The 18,733-nt window shown below is 42.0% G+C and overlaps 1 protein-coding gene across 1 annotated transcript in view; it reads left to right on the top strand.

The window, feature by feature from the left end:
- Nucleotides 1-18,733, top strand: part of FAM53B (family with sequence similarity 53 member B) — a 141,085-nt gene that overhangs the window by 17,378 nt on the left and 104,974 nt on the right. Inside the window, 1 exon segment of the mRNA XM_015422202.1 lies at nt 15,826-16,069. Coding sequence (XP_015277688.1) covers nt 16,001-16,069 — 69 coding nt within the window. The 5' untranslated portion in view covers nt 15,826-16,000.

Genomic DNA, 18,733 nt, shown 5'->3' on the forward strand with positions numbered 1-18,733 from the left:
TGGGGGAGAGTTTCTTGTGGCGTTCACTACAGTTCAATGATTTAAATATATCCTAAAATCAAATTTTCTTTGACCACCTAGTATGTATTTATTTATTTGTTGATGCCTGTGAATCTATGGAGAAAATGTAGAGGGCTGGATCCTCTCTGGCTTCCTTTCACCAGCTCTTCTGATGGACAGATTTGATCTGTCTCAAAAGAGCATAAGAGAACATAAGAGAATTTGATCCAAACCAAAGACTTACATGTTACTGTCCCTTTGGCATACAAGTTTTAGAAAGGGCTGCTTCTAAAAGGAATTACAGTTGTGCTTTTCGGGGTGGAGTTTCATATTGTAAAGGACCATTTTAAAAGAAGTTATCATGGTAATAGCTCATAATGTCTGAACTGAACTTGGTCTTATATCAGTCTTTATAGTGTTGGAATTTTACTTGTTCATCTAAGAACATTGTTTTCTTTGGGGGGGGACCATATGCAGGCTAGGCTAGAATAAAAAGATGCAAACGTATAGGATGATGCATAGAAATGGTTCTAGTTTTTAAAACAGTGCTTACAAATAGACTTTGGCTTTCCTCCTCTCTAATGTCTTTACTGAGCATCACATGGGGGGGGAGCTGTTTTTCTTTCTTACACCACTGAAGATCTGTGGCTGAGAGGACAATGTAGACTATCCAGGAAATTCCATGATAGGTGAATAGAGGCCTGCTCTGTACTTGAGTCAAGGTTGGTTGATAATGAGTAGAAAGGGAGTATGGAAAACAGTGGTTTTATGTGAGAGAAGAATAGAAAAGAAACAGAAGATGGCGTTTGTTTTTCCAGAAGCACAGGGAAATGTGCATCAGGAGCAGCAATGAGGAGACAGTAGCTGAGAGAAGAAGCAATCAGAGGCAGAAGTTACCCAGAACGAGATAAGTAGACGTCAAGGAGACGGGGAAACAAATAGACATAAAAGTCATATAGGAAATGAGGGAAAGAACAGAGGGGTGGTGGACTATCATAGTTACCAGTTGTTGTTTTTTTTTAAATAATACATTACTTCATAAATGAGTCCGAGAGGCAATATCTAAACCGTAAAGTAATTTTGAAGCTCTCCAGCCTAGAGGAGCCTATAAGGCAACTGGTTTTAAAAATACAGCTGTATGTATCACAGGGCACAAGGGGATATTTATGTGAAGGCCTGTTGTTAAAGCCTTGGCAGTACTTCACTAGGTGGAGCAGCTCCATTTTGTATGATAAATATGACTCTTTGTTTTGAGAAGCAGGAAGTAATGGAAAGAGAGGAAAAATGTGCTGCCATATCACATCTAATTCTGCATGTGGGGAAAAGAATAACCCCTGAAGATTTATCCTTTCACCTTCCTGCAAAGTATCAAAGATGACCCCAACAAATTTTGACAATGGGTAAACAAGATAAATAGTATTGTGTTTAGAGGGGCTTGCCAATCACCAAATTAATGGTCTGGAAGGAAAGTTGGATAAAGGCGTTTTCTCTCCTCCTTTAGTGTGTAAAGTAGCTCATTTGTTTGGAGTGTGTAGATCTTATAAAATTACTTCACCTTTGAGCATTGGTTGTGTAGTCTACCTTGATTTCTATTTCTCTTTGTGTCATGTTGTAACCTGAATCATATTTTATTTTAGTGGTTAAGCTATTAGGAATCTGATACAGTGCAGTCCTGCATAGAGTTTCGTGCTTCTAAGTCCATTGAAGTCAGTCAACTAAGAAACGTATAACTCTGCACTGTATGCTGTACAGTGTAGGCCAAGTTCACAAAGAATTTTGCTTGTCCGAATTCCATTGAAATGACTGGATGATATAATTTTTAAAAATAAGGCTTCTGCAGAACTTCCTAGCTCAGTGACTTTGTGTTTATTCTGCTATTCCTATCCATTTAAATATTGCATTTTAAGACAGATTTATTTAATCTTGTGGACGATTTAATAAGGATGTTAATTGATGTGATTTAACTATAATGCGTTAGATCCAGTACAGATTTCTGCTTGCCCTAGAGCTCTTGTGCATGCAGGAATACAAGGAAAAGATGTTTGCACAAAATTAAGCTTCTTGTGTCTCCCCTTGTGTTTCTGTTCCTTATCACTATCTCTAAACTACACTGTCATTCAGGGGAGCCGGTGTGGTGTAGTGGTTACAGTGTTAGGCTAGAAACCCAGGTTCAAATACCCGCTCTGCTGTGGAATTTTGATGGGGTGACCTTGGGCCAGTCAAACACTCTCAGCCTAACCTACCTCACAGGGTTGTTGTGAGGAGAAAATGGAGAAGAGGAGAGCCACTTTGGATCCCCATTGTGGAGAAAGGCAGGATATAAATGTAGTAAATAAACAAACCTATCCATAATTTGTTCTCATGATAGTCCTCTTGGTGGAAGAGAATGCTCTGGGCTGGTCTATATATAATCTATAATGACATGAGAATGCAGAAAACCAGACAAACTCAGAATTTTGTTTGGGTTGTGGAAATTAGAATCTCAATGACCTGAGCTTGCTTTTTTGAAAGCAAATTTCTGTGGCAGTGAAAGATTTAAAGATTTCAAGCTATGTTTTACAAAATTTATAAAGGCATTCTCTAGTATTTCTAGTGGTCAGGGGGCAGGGCTTCAGTGCCTTGCATAGTTCTTTTGTTCCTTCTCTTGACTAGCAGAAACAGAATCAGCGATGCAAAATATGAAGTTGAGTTACCTTTGTGCAGACTTTGTTTTAATGTATGCTGCTCTTTAGCAATAAGCCTCTCAAGAACTTGCAGAACTTCCTTAACTGAGTAGAGGGAATGCAGATAGTTGCCTCTTTGCTCCAACAAGTATGTGACATGGGAAGAGGATTCCCTCCCTCCCTCCTACATGCCTCACCCAGTGACGTCAGCACTGATTCCTTTGCAGCCAGCACACGTAGCGACCATCTTGAGGGAACAGACTGTAGCGTATTTAATGAATCTGAGGAAAGTACAAAATCTTAAAGGCTTCAGGGCAGAGTATGCTTGATGCTTAGTCTGCCAAACTTGTACTAATTAAGCTGAACTCGCAGCAGTTTTGGATCCTCCTTCATTAGGAAATATTTATATCGGGTACCAGGCTAAATTTTGTCTGGCATTTTGGATAATCTTTGATTTCAGCCATTTTGCAAGGAAAGACTGAAATGATGGTATTAGATTTTCTGAAAAAGTGGATGTAATAGGAGACAATGGGTTGGATCCATCTGGTTCTTCATCTGTTGAAAGGGAATGAGAGATCCTCTTTGTCCACCAGAAATGTTAGGCTGGAGGTCATGGAACCAGCATTGACAAAAGTCATAAGGGATTGGGGTCTGTGACTTCCAGTATGCCCTCATTTACGTATCAAAATCCTCCAAGTGGATAGTCCATGACCATGAGTCACTGTATTTGATGTATCCATTCCCATACTGAACTTTCTGGTATGGATGGTAATAACTTGGGAAATGACCATGTCTGGTCATTTCTACATGTTGGAACCAAAACGGATGCTTATTGATGTGTGCCTAGCCTGTGTAACGTGTGAGGTCTCCTGCTTTTTCTGAGTACATGAATAGTAGAGCAAACTTGGGTACCATCTTACTACAATTGTGTATAGTGTTGGGATACACGTACACCATTCCATATAGTTATACCACAGCATTTGGTGTTAGTAGGCATGAACTGTCAGCTTCATTAAGAAGGTACAAGTGATGTTCAAACTCAGAATAGTTCAGGGCTACAGGTTATGCCAACTACATAGGGAATAAAATAAGTTTGCCTTTTTCAATGAGAGCTTGAACGTGCTTGTTCTCATGTTACCTACCCCGTAGGCACAATCCCTTCTTGATTCCTCTGAGTCATTACCAAAGCACTAGAATTATTCAAAATACAGCATTAATCATAACTGTATACCTTTAGTTATCAGTATTATTAGAACTGTCATTATCATGGTAGCTCTGAAATACTTGGATTGTTCTCCTGGAGAGCTGATTTTTCACAGCAGCCTTTAGTATCTGTGCTGTTGCCAGAATCTCTTTCTGTGGGCAACTGCTCAGAACTCCAGAGATAGTGTGTGCTTTCAGTAAACTTGTGGGTGCCATTACTCAGAGAAGGCAGAAATACGGCTCGCTATTTATAACTTTCATTCTGCCTTTCAACACTCATCTCCTCTCACGCTTTCTAGTGCTTCATAATGATAGTTAATTTCTAACCCCCCTTTTAAAAAATCTGCTCGGTGAGTGGGAGGTCAGCATTTAAGTTTGCTGCGGCTCAGCCCTGTATGTACTAATACTTCCCTTTTTTGGAATGCATATGAGACAGCATAACAAGAGGCAGAATTAATGGGCTGGACTTATGCTGCTATACATGAAGGCACATAAAGGGTATCCACTTATGGAAAGAAGAGCCAAACCTGGCCATACCCCAGAATTCCAAGTAAGGCAATGACTAAGGCTGCAGTAATGGACTGTGATGGATAGCCAATTCTGTATGCTTTCCCTCCAGCAGTTCTCTACCTGCATGCACAGAGGGGCATTATTGCAATAGTCTCTTCTCATCTTCTTTTCTTTTGGTGGCTATTGTCATGCCAGAGGTCAATATAACTGTGGAATTCGGCATGAACAGTGGTATCCACTCTTTGTTGTTGTACAAACCCATCAGTCTCCTCCTGCCTCTTTCTCAAGAGCCACCTCCCAATCCAGATGTTCCCTATTCCTCCCTGCATTACCACTGTTACTTGACTCACTTTAAAATAGCCACTCATTTCTTTAATCAACTGAGTGTGGTTTTTTCCAACCTGTGTAGTCCTGAGGAGAGTTATATCCTTCTAAGTCCATTAGAGTTAGGCAAGATTCAAGTCCAGTAGCTCCTTAAATATCAACAAGATTTCCAGGGTCTTAGCTTTTGAGAGTCAAAACTCCCTTTGTAAGATACCAGTGGACTTAGAAAGATATAACTCTTCTTAGGATTGTACTGTTAATTTCCATTTTAGACAACAGACAATTAGAATTTAGCATATGCTTAGAATTAGCACTCGTTAAAAAATTTTTTTTTCAGAATTAAGGGCCTCAGCCTACTAGATGCTTGGACCCTTAGAGTTTCTCCTGACTCTAGATTGTGAATGATAATTTCAAGGCTGGAATGTTAGTTGCCTCCACAGATGGTGGCTCTCAGCAGAAATACCATGTCAAGTCAGGGACGAGATGAAGCAAAGGAGTCGCATGAGGGACTGCTCGTGGGATTTTTATAAAAGCCACAATAGCCTTTTATTTTTAGTATGATGCTCTTGCGGGTTCTAATCCAGAGATAATAGCTCAGTGTCCCATTTCCTGGCCTGCAAGGGGTGATAAGTCTTGCTACTGAGCAGGTTGCTATGCTGTTTTTGTTTGTTGCTGCTGTCAAGTCACAGCTGATTTTGGCGACCCCATAGGATTTTCAAGGCAAGAGATTCCAGAGGTGGTTTACCATTGCCTGACTTCGTGTCGTTAGCTTCTGATGAGATCGGACTATTCCAGGTCAGGGCATGCTATGCTATTTACCATCCCCTTTTATTTGTCACTGAAAGAGGCATGCAGACCAACAGAGTGGAGGGCAGATAAAGAGCCTCTAAGGAACAACAAGGATAACTAGAGAGGCAGGTAAGGAGTATGGGAGGGGGAAAACCCTTCCTGCTCCTTACAGATTTTAAAAATGAAATTGGATGTGTGACCTGGCGTTGAAGTTGCCCTTATGAAGGCAGAAAGGCAGGGTATAAATTTTGTAAAATAAATAACTGATGAAGACATTAGTTAAAAAAATTGAATTGGATTCTCCTACTGGTACAGGAATGGTTAAGGAGAGTTCTGTCACTAATGGTGCTGCAAGCATTAAGTGGTAATTCATGTCTTGACTTTCCATGTAACCCTATGTACAGTAGCAACGGATGCATATTGTGGGGTTATCACATTTTGCCAGTAATTCACAACATATTTTGCACTTATACTTCGTCAGCAGAAGTGTGACTCTGTGAAAAGAAGGCAGACTCTACACACCAAATGATTTATACTGCAATCCTAGGCCAAATTCCACCCTAGGCTGAGTTCCACCTAAATTGGTTGAAGTCCATGGGTTTATAAGAGTATCTCTGTTTAGGATGGAACGGTTATTGGTGCTAACTGACTATGTCAAAAGTCCCAAGTCAGAATTATGTAATATTTTACTCCCTTCCATCCATATAAATAAATAAGTTAAATGCATACAGAAAAGGGCAGGGGACTCATAGAGTGACAGGCAAGGCTGTGGAGCAGTGAGCCAAACAGCTGCTCAGCAGTGCATTGACACTAGTAAGTATAAATATCTTATCACTGGCCAGTCAGGACTTGCCTTATTAAGAGGCTGTAAGGACTGATAATGCTGCAGCTCCCTTATTATTGGAGGCCTCATGGGGCTGTAAAAACCACTTCTGTTGCCCTCTTTCTAGGGCTTTGGTTTGAAATTCAGTTATCCTCACTGGGAAGGCATCAAGCTTTATACTTTTCTTTGTATAAAACAGATATCAGGCAGTTTGTAACCCAGTACATTGGGCTGAAACATATATTTTCCACAAGGCAGCAGCTGTAACTTTCTGGAGTTTAGCTGATGTTATGGCCTTAGTTACCAGATCTGGCCGTTTCCCTCTCATCCATTTCCTCATATCGTTTCTTGGAGAGTTGGAAGGGTGAAATCAATGACCTCCCTCGCCCTAATGGAAAGAAGATATTGTCTCTTGAGCGATCGACTTTGTGCTCACTGCTGAAAGATTAGTTTAGAGTCTTGTCCTTGAGGACGCAGCTATTCAAGTTAAGCAACTTGCTCACCATTGACGGTCACATTGGGTATGTGTCAGTGAGCTGGAGGGCTGCTCCTAATTTTAGGATCTGTCTACAGATCCACCGAGTATGAGAATGTTTTGTTTTTAATAGGAGATCATCAGTTTACCTTTCCGTATTAATCTGCCATGGATGTGATAGGACAAGCAGCAGTTTGCATTTCCATAGCTATTGTGATATTATTGTTTCTACCAGCCCCTTGAGATTGGCAGAGTGTTGTGCAGTGTGGGCCACAAATTGAGAGTGAACAGGATACTTGAAAGCACTGAGAAATTTAAAATGATATGGCAGTAATGGTGATAACAGTATAGTTTTGCATAGTGTTATTAAAAAACAAAGAATTTCATCCTTAATTCAACTTCTCTCATGGTAATTTGACTTGATAAAGTAGGCAGATGAATTGCTGTGGGAGCATTCCTATATCTCTGGTAAGTTGCATATTCCTGTAGAAAGGTACTCAGATCTTACAGTACAATCTTAAATAGAGTTACGCCCTTCTAAGCCACTAACTTCAGTGGATTTAGAAGGATTGCACAGTTATTGATAACAAAGAGATTTTGTATTTATATCTTGAGCATTAAAATGAACACATGGAAATGCCTTATACTGAATCAGACCCTTGTATCATCTACTCAGACTGGCAGCAGCTTTCCAAGGTTTCAGGCGGAGGTCTTTCACATTGCCTGCTGCCAGATTGTTTAACTGGAGATTCCGGGGATTGAACCTGGGACCTTCTGCATGCCAAGTAGATGCTCTACCACTGAGCCACAGCCCCTCCCTTTTGGGTTGCCGTTGTCCATGCAAATTGCAGTATGTGGCTGAATACTAGAATAGGCTAGAATAGAATAGAATAGAATCATCAGTGCCTTGACTTATGACCTAAGGAGGTACATGATATTGTTCCAGGCAGCAGATCTACTGTAACTCTGGTACCTTTTTATTTCAGCTTTGTAAAGGCTATGGATGCCTTGGCTTAGTGTGGGAGTTTTCATGAATATGGAAAAACAATTATTTGCTAAAAGTTTCCAATCTCCCTGTATTCAGTGGGCTTTATGAGTACTCCTTCCAGTGTTTGTGATAGCCATCTGTACAATGCTGTTGCTATGCATGAGTAGAAACTGTGTGATGGATTTTTGAAAATATTCATCTGGGGATATTTTGGGAAGGCATAACTGATATGAAAAATTGAACTACATCCGTGAGAGTTTGCATAAGAGGGAAGATTTAGGATATGATGAGTCAAGAGGGCTTGCTTTTGTCTCAGATTTCAGATAACAAATAATATTTTGAAGAGAAACTCTGAAAAATTAATCTGTGGCTGTGGCAAGTTGTAGGAGCAGTAAAGCACTTATCAAAACCTAAGTATACGTTATACAAGCACTGATTGTTTACTCGTGTAAAGGTAAAGGTGGGAGCAGGTCCACATGATCTTACACCATCTTCCTGGAGTCCGAAGGCTGGCAGTTTAAGGAAGTGGAGATGTTAGTTACTGACACCATCGGTATACTTTCTGCTGTGCTTCCTGCCTCTATTACACCACTGAGAAAGAAATGTAAATCAGTCCAGAAGGGGGTAACTGTGATTTCCTGATCAACATAATCCCTCTTCAGGGAAGCCTTTCCTCACAGTTTGAAAACCAGGGAGTGTATAGTTAGACAGTTGAACTGGGATCTGGGAGACCTAGATCCCTGCTGTGTCATGGAAACTTGCTGGGTGACCATACTCTCAGCCTCGCCTACCTCATAGGGTTGTTTTGAGGATAAAATGGAGAAGAGGTGAGCATTTTGGGTCCCAGTTGGGGGAAAAGGTATAAATGAAAGAAAAACAAATAAAGAAAATACAGTAGACCCTTGCCATTCTTTGGTTCATGACTTTCAATTTCACAGTCTGTGGCACAAAACCATTGTTATATAAGTGCATTGTTAACATGCAGAGAAAAAGAGCAGGCACAAATGTACTGATTCCACCTCCTGCCTCCTCATGATCATGACCTCTGCATATGGAGCAGAGGTCCATCAGTGGCTATTAGCCACAAGGTATAGATAGGGGCTCTGGGGCAAGTGATGCTCTGTCTTCTTGGTGCTTGGGGGAACCAACAGTGGGAGGGCTTGTAATGTCCTGGCCCCACTGGTGGACCTTCTGATGGCACCTGGTATTTCTGGCCACTGAGTGACACAGAGTGTTGGACTGGATGGGCCTTTGGCCTGATCCAACATTGGCATCTCTTATGTTCTTATGTTCTTATGATCACCTTGAGAACTACCACCAGATGACTTGTATGGCCTATGCTGCTGTGCCCAGCCTGGATGACTTGCGGGGTCACTGTGGCCACTGGGCCCAAATATCTTTTCCAGCAGCTGTCAACATGTGAATCATCCAACAGTTGCTGCTACACAAATCATTTGGGTTTTGCAATTGCAGCCTCTGCTGCGCAACTCACCCAGGCCCATTCTTGTTAATGGGCAGTTGCATGACTTGATCCTTTTCCAGGCCGTCATGATCTTCCAATCCTCCCCTGCCAGTATTCTCAAATTTCACTATTTGCATTTTTTTTCTTAGGAGGTTTGAAATGAGCAAAACCTTCACTCTGAGTTTTAAAAGTCCCACCCCCCCGGGCAGAGAACAGGCAGGAAGGGGGGAAGTCAGTTCAATTGCTTTCCAAACTTACCTTAACCCACCTTCATACAACTGCTAATAAGTCTAGACAGTGGGATGGTCAAGCTCTCCCCCCCTTCAAGCAGGAAACAGAGATTTGGAAGTGTTAAATACTAGAGAGACTTCAGGAAGGAAATTCTGGAGACTTCAGGAAAAGCTTCTCTGATCTGGCCTGACCTGGTCAGTGGGTGGGGAAAGGAGAGGTGATAAAGCTTAGGGGAGCAAGGAGGAAAGGCTCTTTTGTGTTGAGTCCATCAGAGCAGATAGAACTCTAAACTGAGGTATGGAGGAGGTGGGTATTAGCCATTTGTTGGCCTGGACAGCTGAAGGAAGCTTCAAAGTAATGGGAACCCTGTAGAGATCTGGATCTTCCTAAGCTAAGGAGCCTGTGATATATTTTAACATCTGATAGGGCATGTATAGAGAGAGGGACAGAGGAACTGTGTGTTACCCATTTCTTTTGAATCCCTTTCTCAGCCTGGTGCTGTGCTAAAAGTATGTTTGTAAACTTTTTTCCTTTAATAAAGACTTAACAACTTTTGATGCTGGTAGTGGTTCTCTGTACCACATAGAACTCTACCATCTTGGATACACTGTTTTAAAAGGATGCCAGGGGGAAGGCAGGCAGTTGGCAATCGGCTATTTTTCTAGGGGTCGCACAAGGCAGTAAACTGTCCCCATAGTGACCAGGTGCTGGGCAGCGAGAGACACAGAGGCAAGGCCTCAGAACTTGAAAGGGAAGCCAGGAGTCCTGACCCTCCCAGCAGGCAGTTCATGCAAAGGTCAGATGGTGGCAGCGATGAGTTACTGGAGAGAGAGAAAAGCCTCTCCAGTTGTTGGGAATACCTTGGAGGGCAGGGTGGAACAGGGTCTGCAGGCCAGAGCAGGCCTGTTCTGTCACAGTAGTGATCCTATGAATGTATCTCTCATGAACACTGAGGGTCTACTGTAATACATTCAACAATATGCATTAATATCCCTCTCCAGTATTATATGGTTGTTGTTTTGTTCCTAGTGCTAAGGATTTTCCTGTCTAAAGGGTGTAAACTTTATGGCCTTTAAGTACTGACTTTCCTGGCAACTGGGATCGTCATGGGTATACTGGTGTTTCAGTGTTGTTTCCCATTACAGATGTGAAATGTGTGAATGACGAGTGTGTGTTTCTAAATACCCTTGTGCATATGTTGGAGAGCTATGGCTCAGCCAGTCCATAAAGTCTTTTAGTATGTTGTAGATTTTGGAAAACCACTGCAGCTTTAGCTTAAAACCTGTACATTCTGCTAAAAGGAGTCAATTCATGTTTGCATATACACATTTATTCAGCTGAAGGAAGCATGCACAGGCTCTTCAAAACAGGATGCTGAAGGCAATGGAGCAGAGACAGTTTGTTGCTTCCCTCCCTTCCCATTGCAGCTCCAAATTCCCTCCAAATCCCATTCCTGCAGGTCCCATATCTATCAGGAGCAGCATTTCAGGGGCATTTCAGACTACAGCAGGTGGGGGAAGACAAGAAAGCCATGCTGTGCAAGTGAAGGTGCTTCTATCTTTGGAACTCCTCCATTTGATCCAAGTTGATTAAACCCTTAGAATTGTCTTTTTGTAATGACTTTGCTTTGTTGCCTTAAAACAAAATGGCGTAAGCTTTGGACTGTGGTCTCAGGAGTGCTGCAAGTAGAAAGTCTTTTTTTCCATAGAAAAGATCCTGTAAGGAACTTTTGTAAGGAAATACAAATCACTTTTGGGTGGAGGCAAAGGCGTTTGAATCCTCTTTCATTGTGTAATTATAAAAGCAGAACAGTCAGCTCTTCATTTCCCCCTTCCTGATGGGTAAAATGGCTGATATACCAAGTAGAACAACAGTATAAGCTTGTAGAAACAGAACACTGTTTTCCCTCTTATTATACTCTCCCCACATAGTTACATAGGTTTGTGTTGGAAGGTTTGCTCTACACAACAGGATGTCCTTTCAAGGAGGAGTATTTTGCCTGTACTTGCAAAATCATTGTTATGAGGTCTCTTGGGCTTCTTGCAAAAGCATTAATCATTACCTTAGGGAAAAATAATTATCTGCAGAGAAATAATGCCCTGATTCCAGATAATTCTGACTTAACAGTGCAATAGTCTGGCGGGGAATTTTCTGGGCACCATGCTACCATTCCCCTTTCCAATTTAGTGCACAGTTTAATGATGGTCTGTAAATAGAGTAACAGTGCCCTCCTAAACATTTCAGTCCTGTTGACTTCAAAAAAAAATCCCTACACAGAAGAGTGTGTTTAGGAGGATTACACTGCAAATAGCTCTTTTAAAATGGGTATTAGATCATGATGTGCAAGCAGAAGATCCTAAATTTAATCCCTGGTACCTCGAATGTAGAGGGTAGCTGTGTTTGGAAAGCTGCTGCCAAGCAGAAAGTCCACGCAGAGCCTGGGCTTAATGGACCAAAGGTAGGGTTGCCAACCTCCAGGTGGTGGCTGGAGACCTCCTGGGATTACAACTGATCTCCAGGTGACAGAGATCAGTTCCCCTGGAGGAAATGGCCACTTTGGAAGGTGGACTCTTTGGCCTTATAGCCCATTGGAGCCCCTCCCCTCCCCTCCTCAGGTTCCACGCCCAAAATCTCCAGGTATTTCCCAACCTGGAGTGAGTATTAGGCAGCTTCGTGTGCTCCTCTTTGAGGTTTTTTTTTAACTTTGGTTGCATCGTATGCATTACATCTTTACTGTCACAGTTGTTAGGTGCTGTTAATTAGTAGCTAATGAGTGTAATGCTGTGGGAAAGGAGACATTGCCTGAAGATGAAATACAAAGGCAAGAATTTATGTATTTGTGGTTTACTATGTGCGTCGCTCATCTACTTTGAACGCAGAACAAAGTTTGAGTCCAGTGGCACCTTTAAGTCCAACAAAGTTTTATTCTGGGTATAAGCTTTTGTGTTCATGCACACTTGTGCATTCACATGAAAGCTTAGACCTTGAATAAAACTTTGTTGGTCTTAAAGGTGTCACTGGACTCAAACTTTGTTCGGCTGCTTCAAACCAACATGGCTTCCCGCCTGAATCTGCTTTGAATGCGCAAGTCTTGAGCCAATCATATTGATCACTTCATAACCTCTAATCTAAATATCCATTATCAGACATCTTCCAAGTTTCCTGCTTAGGTTATTTAATTATTAACAGTGTACGGAGAGTTCTCTAGAATACCTATTGTTTTTATCAAATGGTTCTCCACCCTAAGGCAGGAAACACTTGAACTAGATAGTAGAGTTAGTTGTATTAAATGCTGCCTTTTAGCAGTTATGTACAGTAGAATGTACACCATGCATCTGGTGGAGTGAGCTCTGACTTACAAAGCTTAGGTTGGAATGAACTTCGTTGGTCTTTAAGGTGCCTCTGGGTTTCTGTTCTATTTAGCTGCAACAGACTGGCATGGCTGCCCCATGGAATAGCTGACTTAAATAATTCTCTCAGTTCAGGTGCTGTTGCTGCTTCATTTACCGGTAGGATGACTTGGAACTTCCATAAAGCGTCTCATTGCTCAAGCAACATCTCTTTACCTAGGGTTTCTTTGATGGATTCTTTCATAAGAACATAAGAGATGCCAGTGTTGGATCAGGCCAAAGGCCCATCCAGTCCAACACTCTGTATCACACAGTGGCCAGAAATAACAGTGCCATCAGGAGGTCCACCAGTGGGGCCAGGACATTAGAAGCCCTCCCACTGTTGACCCCCCCAAGCATCACTTGCCCCAGAGTCCCTATCTATACCTTGTGGCTAATAGCCACTGGTGGACCTCTGCTCCATATGCCTATCTAATTCCCTTTTGAAGCCGTCCATGCTTGTAGCCGCCACCACCTCCTGTGGCAGTGAATTCCAAGTGTTAATCACTCTTTGTGTGAAGAAGTACTTCCTTTTATCCATTCTAACCCGACCTGTTGGTTGGTATGACAGAAGAAGGATGTGGATGTGGAACGGACATTGGTATGAAGGAAAGCAAGAGACCGTCTCTGCCTCTGTGTGTGTTATCCCCGAAGGTGCTCTGTTCTGCACTCCTCTCCCCTTTGCACTGGCCACACCTGTTCAGCAATTTGGCTTGCTCATAATCACATGCAAAGTCTTTTACATTAGGGGCAGTTGGTATATGACTGTCTTGGTATATAGCATTCTGCTTGTATACTATTTAGTGGCAGATGATGCAGTCTGGGGTCTTTACTTCAGCGTTGCTAGCTGACGGTTCTGATGTCAAGGCACAGGCTTGCATGACATGACTCAGTCCCTTCCTCTGACTGCCTATATTGATGTTGTGGACTCTCTCTTGGAGCTGAATGACTCAGGACTCTTTAACTTGCTGATAAAATGTCATGGGAGAGGCCACTGGAAGGTCACTGGCCCAGTAACTTTAGTTTGTGCATATTTCTGCTTTTGTGAGCTCACCAATCAGTAATTCTAGCTTACTGGTCAGATGTCAAGGGCCAGGACTCTTTGGGGTCACTAGCTTAGCAGTTTTAGCCTGCAGGGATGAGGTCAAGACAGGGAACTCAGGGAGGTCACTTTCTCATCCCCTCTGGCTTGCTGTAGGAGATACTGACCACCAGACGTTTGTTTGCAAATGGACAGTTACTCCTGGCTTACCACCAGTACTTGAAAAATTGGTCTAGTATAAAAGCCAGTCACATGGCATTTGTGTTCTCGCTCACTGTAGAGAGAGCCACTATGGTATAAGCTGCCTTAATTTTTGGTGGTAGCATGGTCGAATGGGATTGTCATCCTGACAAATGAGTTTGCCTGGCTTGCCTCATGCAAGATACTAGGGTAGCTAAATCAGATACGCTGCTCTGTGTGCCTGTAGCAATGCATAATTTTTAGGATGAGGATGTTAGTCTTGTCCTGTCTTATTTTTCTGGGCTTGTAGCTTTCATGGTATCCTGAAGATCATTACTGTGTGCAGAGATTAATGGGATGCTACCAGTAAACTGTACTTGAAATCAACCAGTATGACATCCAGAAATATCCAGACTGCATCACACTTCCTTTTTTCAACAGTAAATCTTCAGGAAAATGTATCGATTTTCTTCCTTCTCTGGTTTTTGCACTCTGCATGAACCTCGTTCTGACAAAACAATAGCAGATAATTTTTCTTTACTAGCCAGCTGGCCTTTAAGTGAACATTCTCAGTGTTGTCCGCTTGGAAGCTCAGATCTAAGTAAAGAAGAAATATGATTTCCAAGAGAATCAGTATTGGCTCTTAGTGAATTTTAATGTTTATCGGCTTATTCTAAATTATTGGCGTTCCACAGAACAAGTTGCTTTTAATTGCACATTAGGCCGTTATCTTAAATGTCTTACAGTTCTTGATTTTTCTCCCTTTTTTAAACAATAACAAAAAGACAGTAAAATGTCAAAGTAGGATTACAGACAATACTTTGGAAAATGTTTTTTCTAATGAGATCCTAACTTCAGTCTGTCACTTTTTAAAACTGAATGTGTTTTGCTGCCAGAAGGAAAAAATAAAATCTGCCTTGGCTATCTGACTTCCCATGTAGCTCATGTAAATATTGCCCAGTTGTTTTGAACTTTTATCTGAAATGTTTTGAAGGCTGCCTAGGGATTCAGATAAATAAGGTTGGGTTATATGCAAACAGCATTCTGAGTTACAAAGCATATATTCGGCTTTTTAGGGAATCTTTTGTTTCATTCCAGAGAAATCTCTATCACTGTCAGGTCTGGATTAACTATTTTTGTAAGTACACTATGACATCAAGCCACTGTTCTCATGATAAATAACCAGAAATCCCCGTGATACTGAAACATGTATGCATCCTGCTGCCAGTGTTTGGCTGGAATTTTAAATTCCATACAACTCAGAATTTGGCAGCTGTGCAATGAATTGGCTGCCCAGTATTTTAGAGGCTAATTTCGGTGGGGAGCAATTATTTCAGTAAGAGAATCCATTCCATTTTAAGCAGTTCCCTTGCATGAGGACCTAGAGTAGAGTACAGGTTGACTTAGAGGGTCCCCGTAAATGGCTATGCATTCTCTCCTGTTTTTCACCATGGACATCTTCTTGCACCCTCTTTTCTCAGATATGTCACCAGTTCACAGTGGCCTTCTCCATAAGTTCTCACCTAGTAACTATACAGTTAATATAGGAAGGAAAGGGCTTGGTATACTTTAAAACTTTATTTTTTTACTACTCTGCTGCTCCCAGGTACATGAGAAAGAGTAGGATTACCAGTATTTATTGTGGGAGACAGTAGAAACCTGCTTGCACAGTCTGCATTTTATATAGTAATTTGTGAAAGCAATTTACAATCTATTCATGTTTCACCTTTTTGTTTTGTTTTTCAGAGGGTGAACACTTTGAAGCAATTTTTGTCAGGCAGTCCATTTTATAAAGCAGATGGGAATTGGTTCTGTTGAGCCTTTCTTCTGGAAAATGCACTGAATCAGAGGCTGTGCCTAATATGGCTGATTGTGACCTTTACCTCTACTGGAATGGACCCCAATTGATGACGTGGTTACCATGGTGATGATCTTAGCTACAACTCTGGAAAACAAAGGTGCTGATTCCCTAACATGCAGGGCTGAGCTGGTAAGAGTTCATTTCACATTGACAGCTTAGTTTACGTTATGAGGTGTTGATATTTTTCAGATTGCAGGTCTGTCTCCTCACTTGAGGTAAAACAAGTGATACTTCATCGATCCCCCCCACCCCTGGTGACACTGCATCCATTCGCTGATTTAAACTTGATGACTGAGCAAGAAGCACATGTTTCACATCTTGTTTAAACTGGGTTCTTCACCAGAACATTCACAATTTTAAAATGCCAGGGAACAATAGCTCATGTAGGTGCTTTATAGACATGCTCAATATTGCATAATTGGCAGTGGAGGGCCCTATTTAAATGAGAGAAGAGGAATTCCTCTATCTGGTTACTGTAACAAAAGAAATTGTAATCAAAATGAATTCACTCTTTTACTTCCTAATTTTAGAATATGGCTGAACCCTTGTGAAATGGTAATTGCAGTACAGATGGGTACAAATGCAGTATAAATTGTAATAGAGATGGGTGCAAATGTATTTTCAAAATATTCTTCCCAACAAGTGGTTGTCCAGCCGCTGCTTTAAGAATGCCAGAGATGGTTATATAGGTTACTGGGAAGAAGGCTCATTGCAGAGACAAATGAAATGAGCTGTAGCTGGGCCGCTGCCTGCCAGCTCCTTCATCGCGGAAAGAAGGGGCGGCGGCGGCGGCCTCATCCCCCAGGCCCAGCGGTGGGTAGAGCACCTCTGCCAGCGTCCCAGCTCCCACTGCCAGGGTCAGACAGGAGGAGGGGTTTGGCGTGGTGGCGGGCCTGCATCAGGGAGGCTTCGTGGTGTGTTTGGTGGTGTTGGTGGTGGCGGCGGGTCGCAGTGCAGAGCAGTGTCACAGCTGCTTCGGCTGAGCCAGAAGACGATGACAGGGCTGCCGGTGGAGGGACGGTCTCTTGCTGCAGCGGCAGCCACCACGCCACCCCCGCCTCGGCCGTGGTGTTTCTGAATGTCTCTGGCCTCTTGCGCCTCTTCCCCATGTCTCCCAGTGGGCCTGCTCACCCCCCAGCCACCGGTGAGACAGAGGCAAGGGGGCCAGCCATTGCAGCAGGGGATCCTTCAGAGTGGCAGGTGCGGGAGCCAAAGGCTGTGGGAGCATATGCAAGAGAGGCACCAAAACTCTTTTATATATAAGGAGAGAAGAGATATCCTACCACTCTCCTCAGTTACATGCAGAACCTTCCACCAGAGGAATGCCTTCTGCATTTATCTGAGTAGACCACTAGAGTACAAGTCTGTAGGTATACAAAATAAACAAACACAGAAAATAAACATGAGCAAAATAAGTAGTACATATAAGGGTAGAGATGTAAATAATGCACACATTAAATGTGTACAGAAAATCTTTTCATGTGGAAGCATAAATACCTCTACCTGATAAATATTAAGGTAGGTTTTTTTTAAGAAGTGACCAGTTGCTCAAGAAAACTTCATTCTGATTATATTCTGTTTTGTTTTGTATCTCATTGTTTTCATACTAACTTTTGTAAAGATATGCATAAATGTTTCTATGTCTTCTGAAAAGTGATGGGTTGTTTTAAGGTGGTGAGATTGGAGACTATTTTACTAAGAACTTGAAATCTTTTGTATTTTTGGTATATCATTTGTATTTTTGGTATAATACTGTAACATTTACAAATATAAAAGTGTTTTATTTGTAGCTGTTAAAGAAAAATGCCTATTTATGTTACATTTATAGTTATATAAACTATGTTATTTGTAGTTACATATTTATGATAAAGTATTATATTTCTTCATATATTGGATGGCTGCATGATCTTCTATAACAGTGTGTTACATCCCTGCAACTTGATATGTCTTCTGCTTTCTTCTAATCACATTGCTGGTGTAAGTGAGAAATGTTGTCTGAAAGCTAAGAGCAAAGGGGAGACTATGGGCTATGTTTGGGGAATCTGTTGGCTAGAGGATCCACGATGTGCAGTGCTCATAGGCACCATGGAGCCCACCAATCTGTTTATTGTTGTCTACTTGTTCTCTCCACTTCACTGGAGCAGAATGGATTTCAGAAGACCATAGGAGGCATAACCTTAGGATCTGTAGGAATTATGGGTGTACAAAAAATATTGGTATTTTTTGGGTTTGGGTGTATTGAATCTGAAAAATATTGTTATTTCCCAATATTCCTTAATCCCAATACTGGTATGGTATTCAGATTTGGGAAATATTCAGGATTGTCGAATATTTTGAACCCCATTATACCCTATTGGAACCATTATAGTTAATGGTCCCCATCTATATATCTAATACTGAACTGGCCCCCTCGGAGAGAGAGAATGGGGGGGGAGAGAGAACGGGGGGGGGAGAGAGAGACAGAGAGAGAGAGACAGAGAGACTGAGAGAGAGAACGGGGGAAGAGAGAGAACGGGGGGAAGAGAGAGACTGCCCCCCGCGGGTATCGCGGGTCCCCCACGCGGGTATCGCATGGGAAAGAGCAGGTAGAGAAAGAGGTACTTTTCTCCCTTTCTCACAATACAAGAACTCGTGGGCACTCCATAAAATTGCTGAGCGGTCAGGTTAGAACGGATAAAAGGAAGTACTTCTTCACCCAAAGAGTGATTAACACTTGGAATTCACTGCCACAGGAAGTGGTGGTAGCTACAAGCATGGACGGCTTCAAAAGGGAATTAGATAAGCATATGGAGC

Source organism: Gekko japonicus, unplaced genomic scaffold, assembly GCF_001447785.1.
Source record: "Gekko japonicus isolate JY-2015 unplaced genomic scaffold, Gekko_japonicus_V1.1 scaffold415, whole genome shotgun sequence".
Taxonomy (NCBI): domain Eukaryota; kingdom Metazoa; phylum Chordata; class Lepidosauria; order Squamata; family Gekkonidae; genus Gekko; species Gekko japonicus.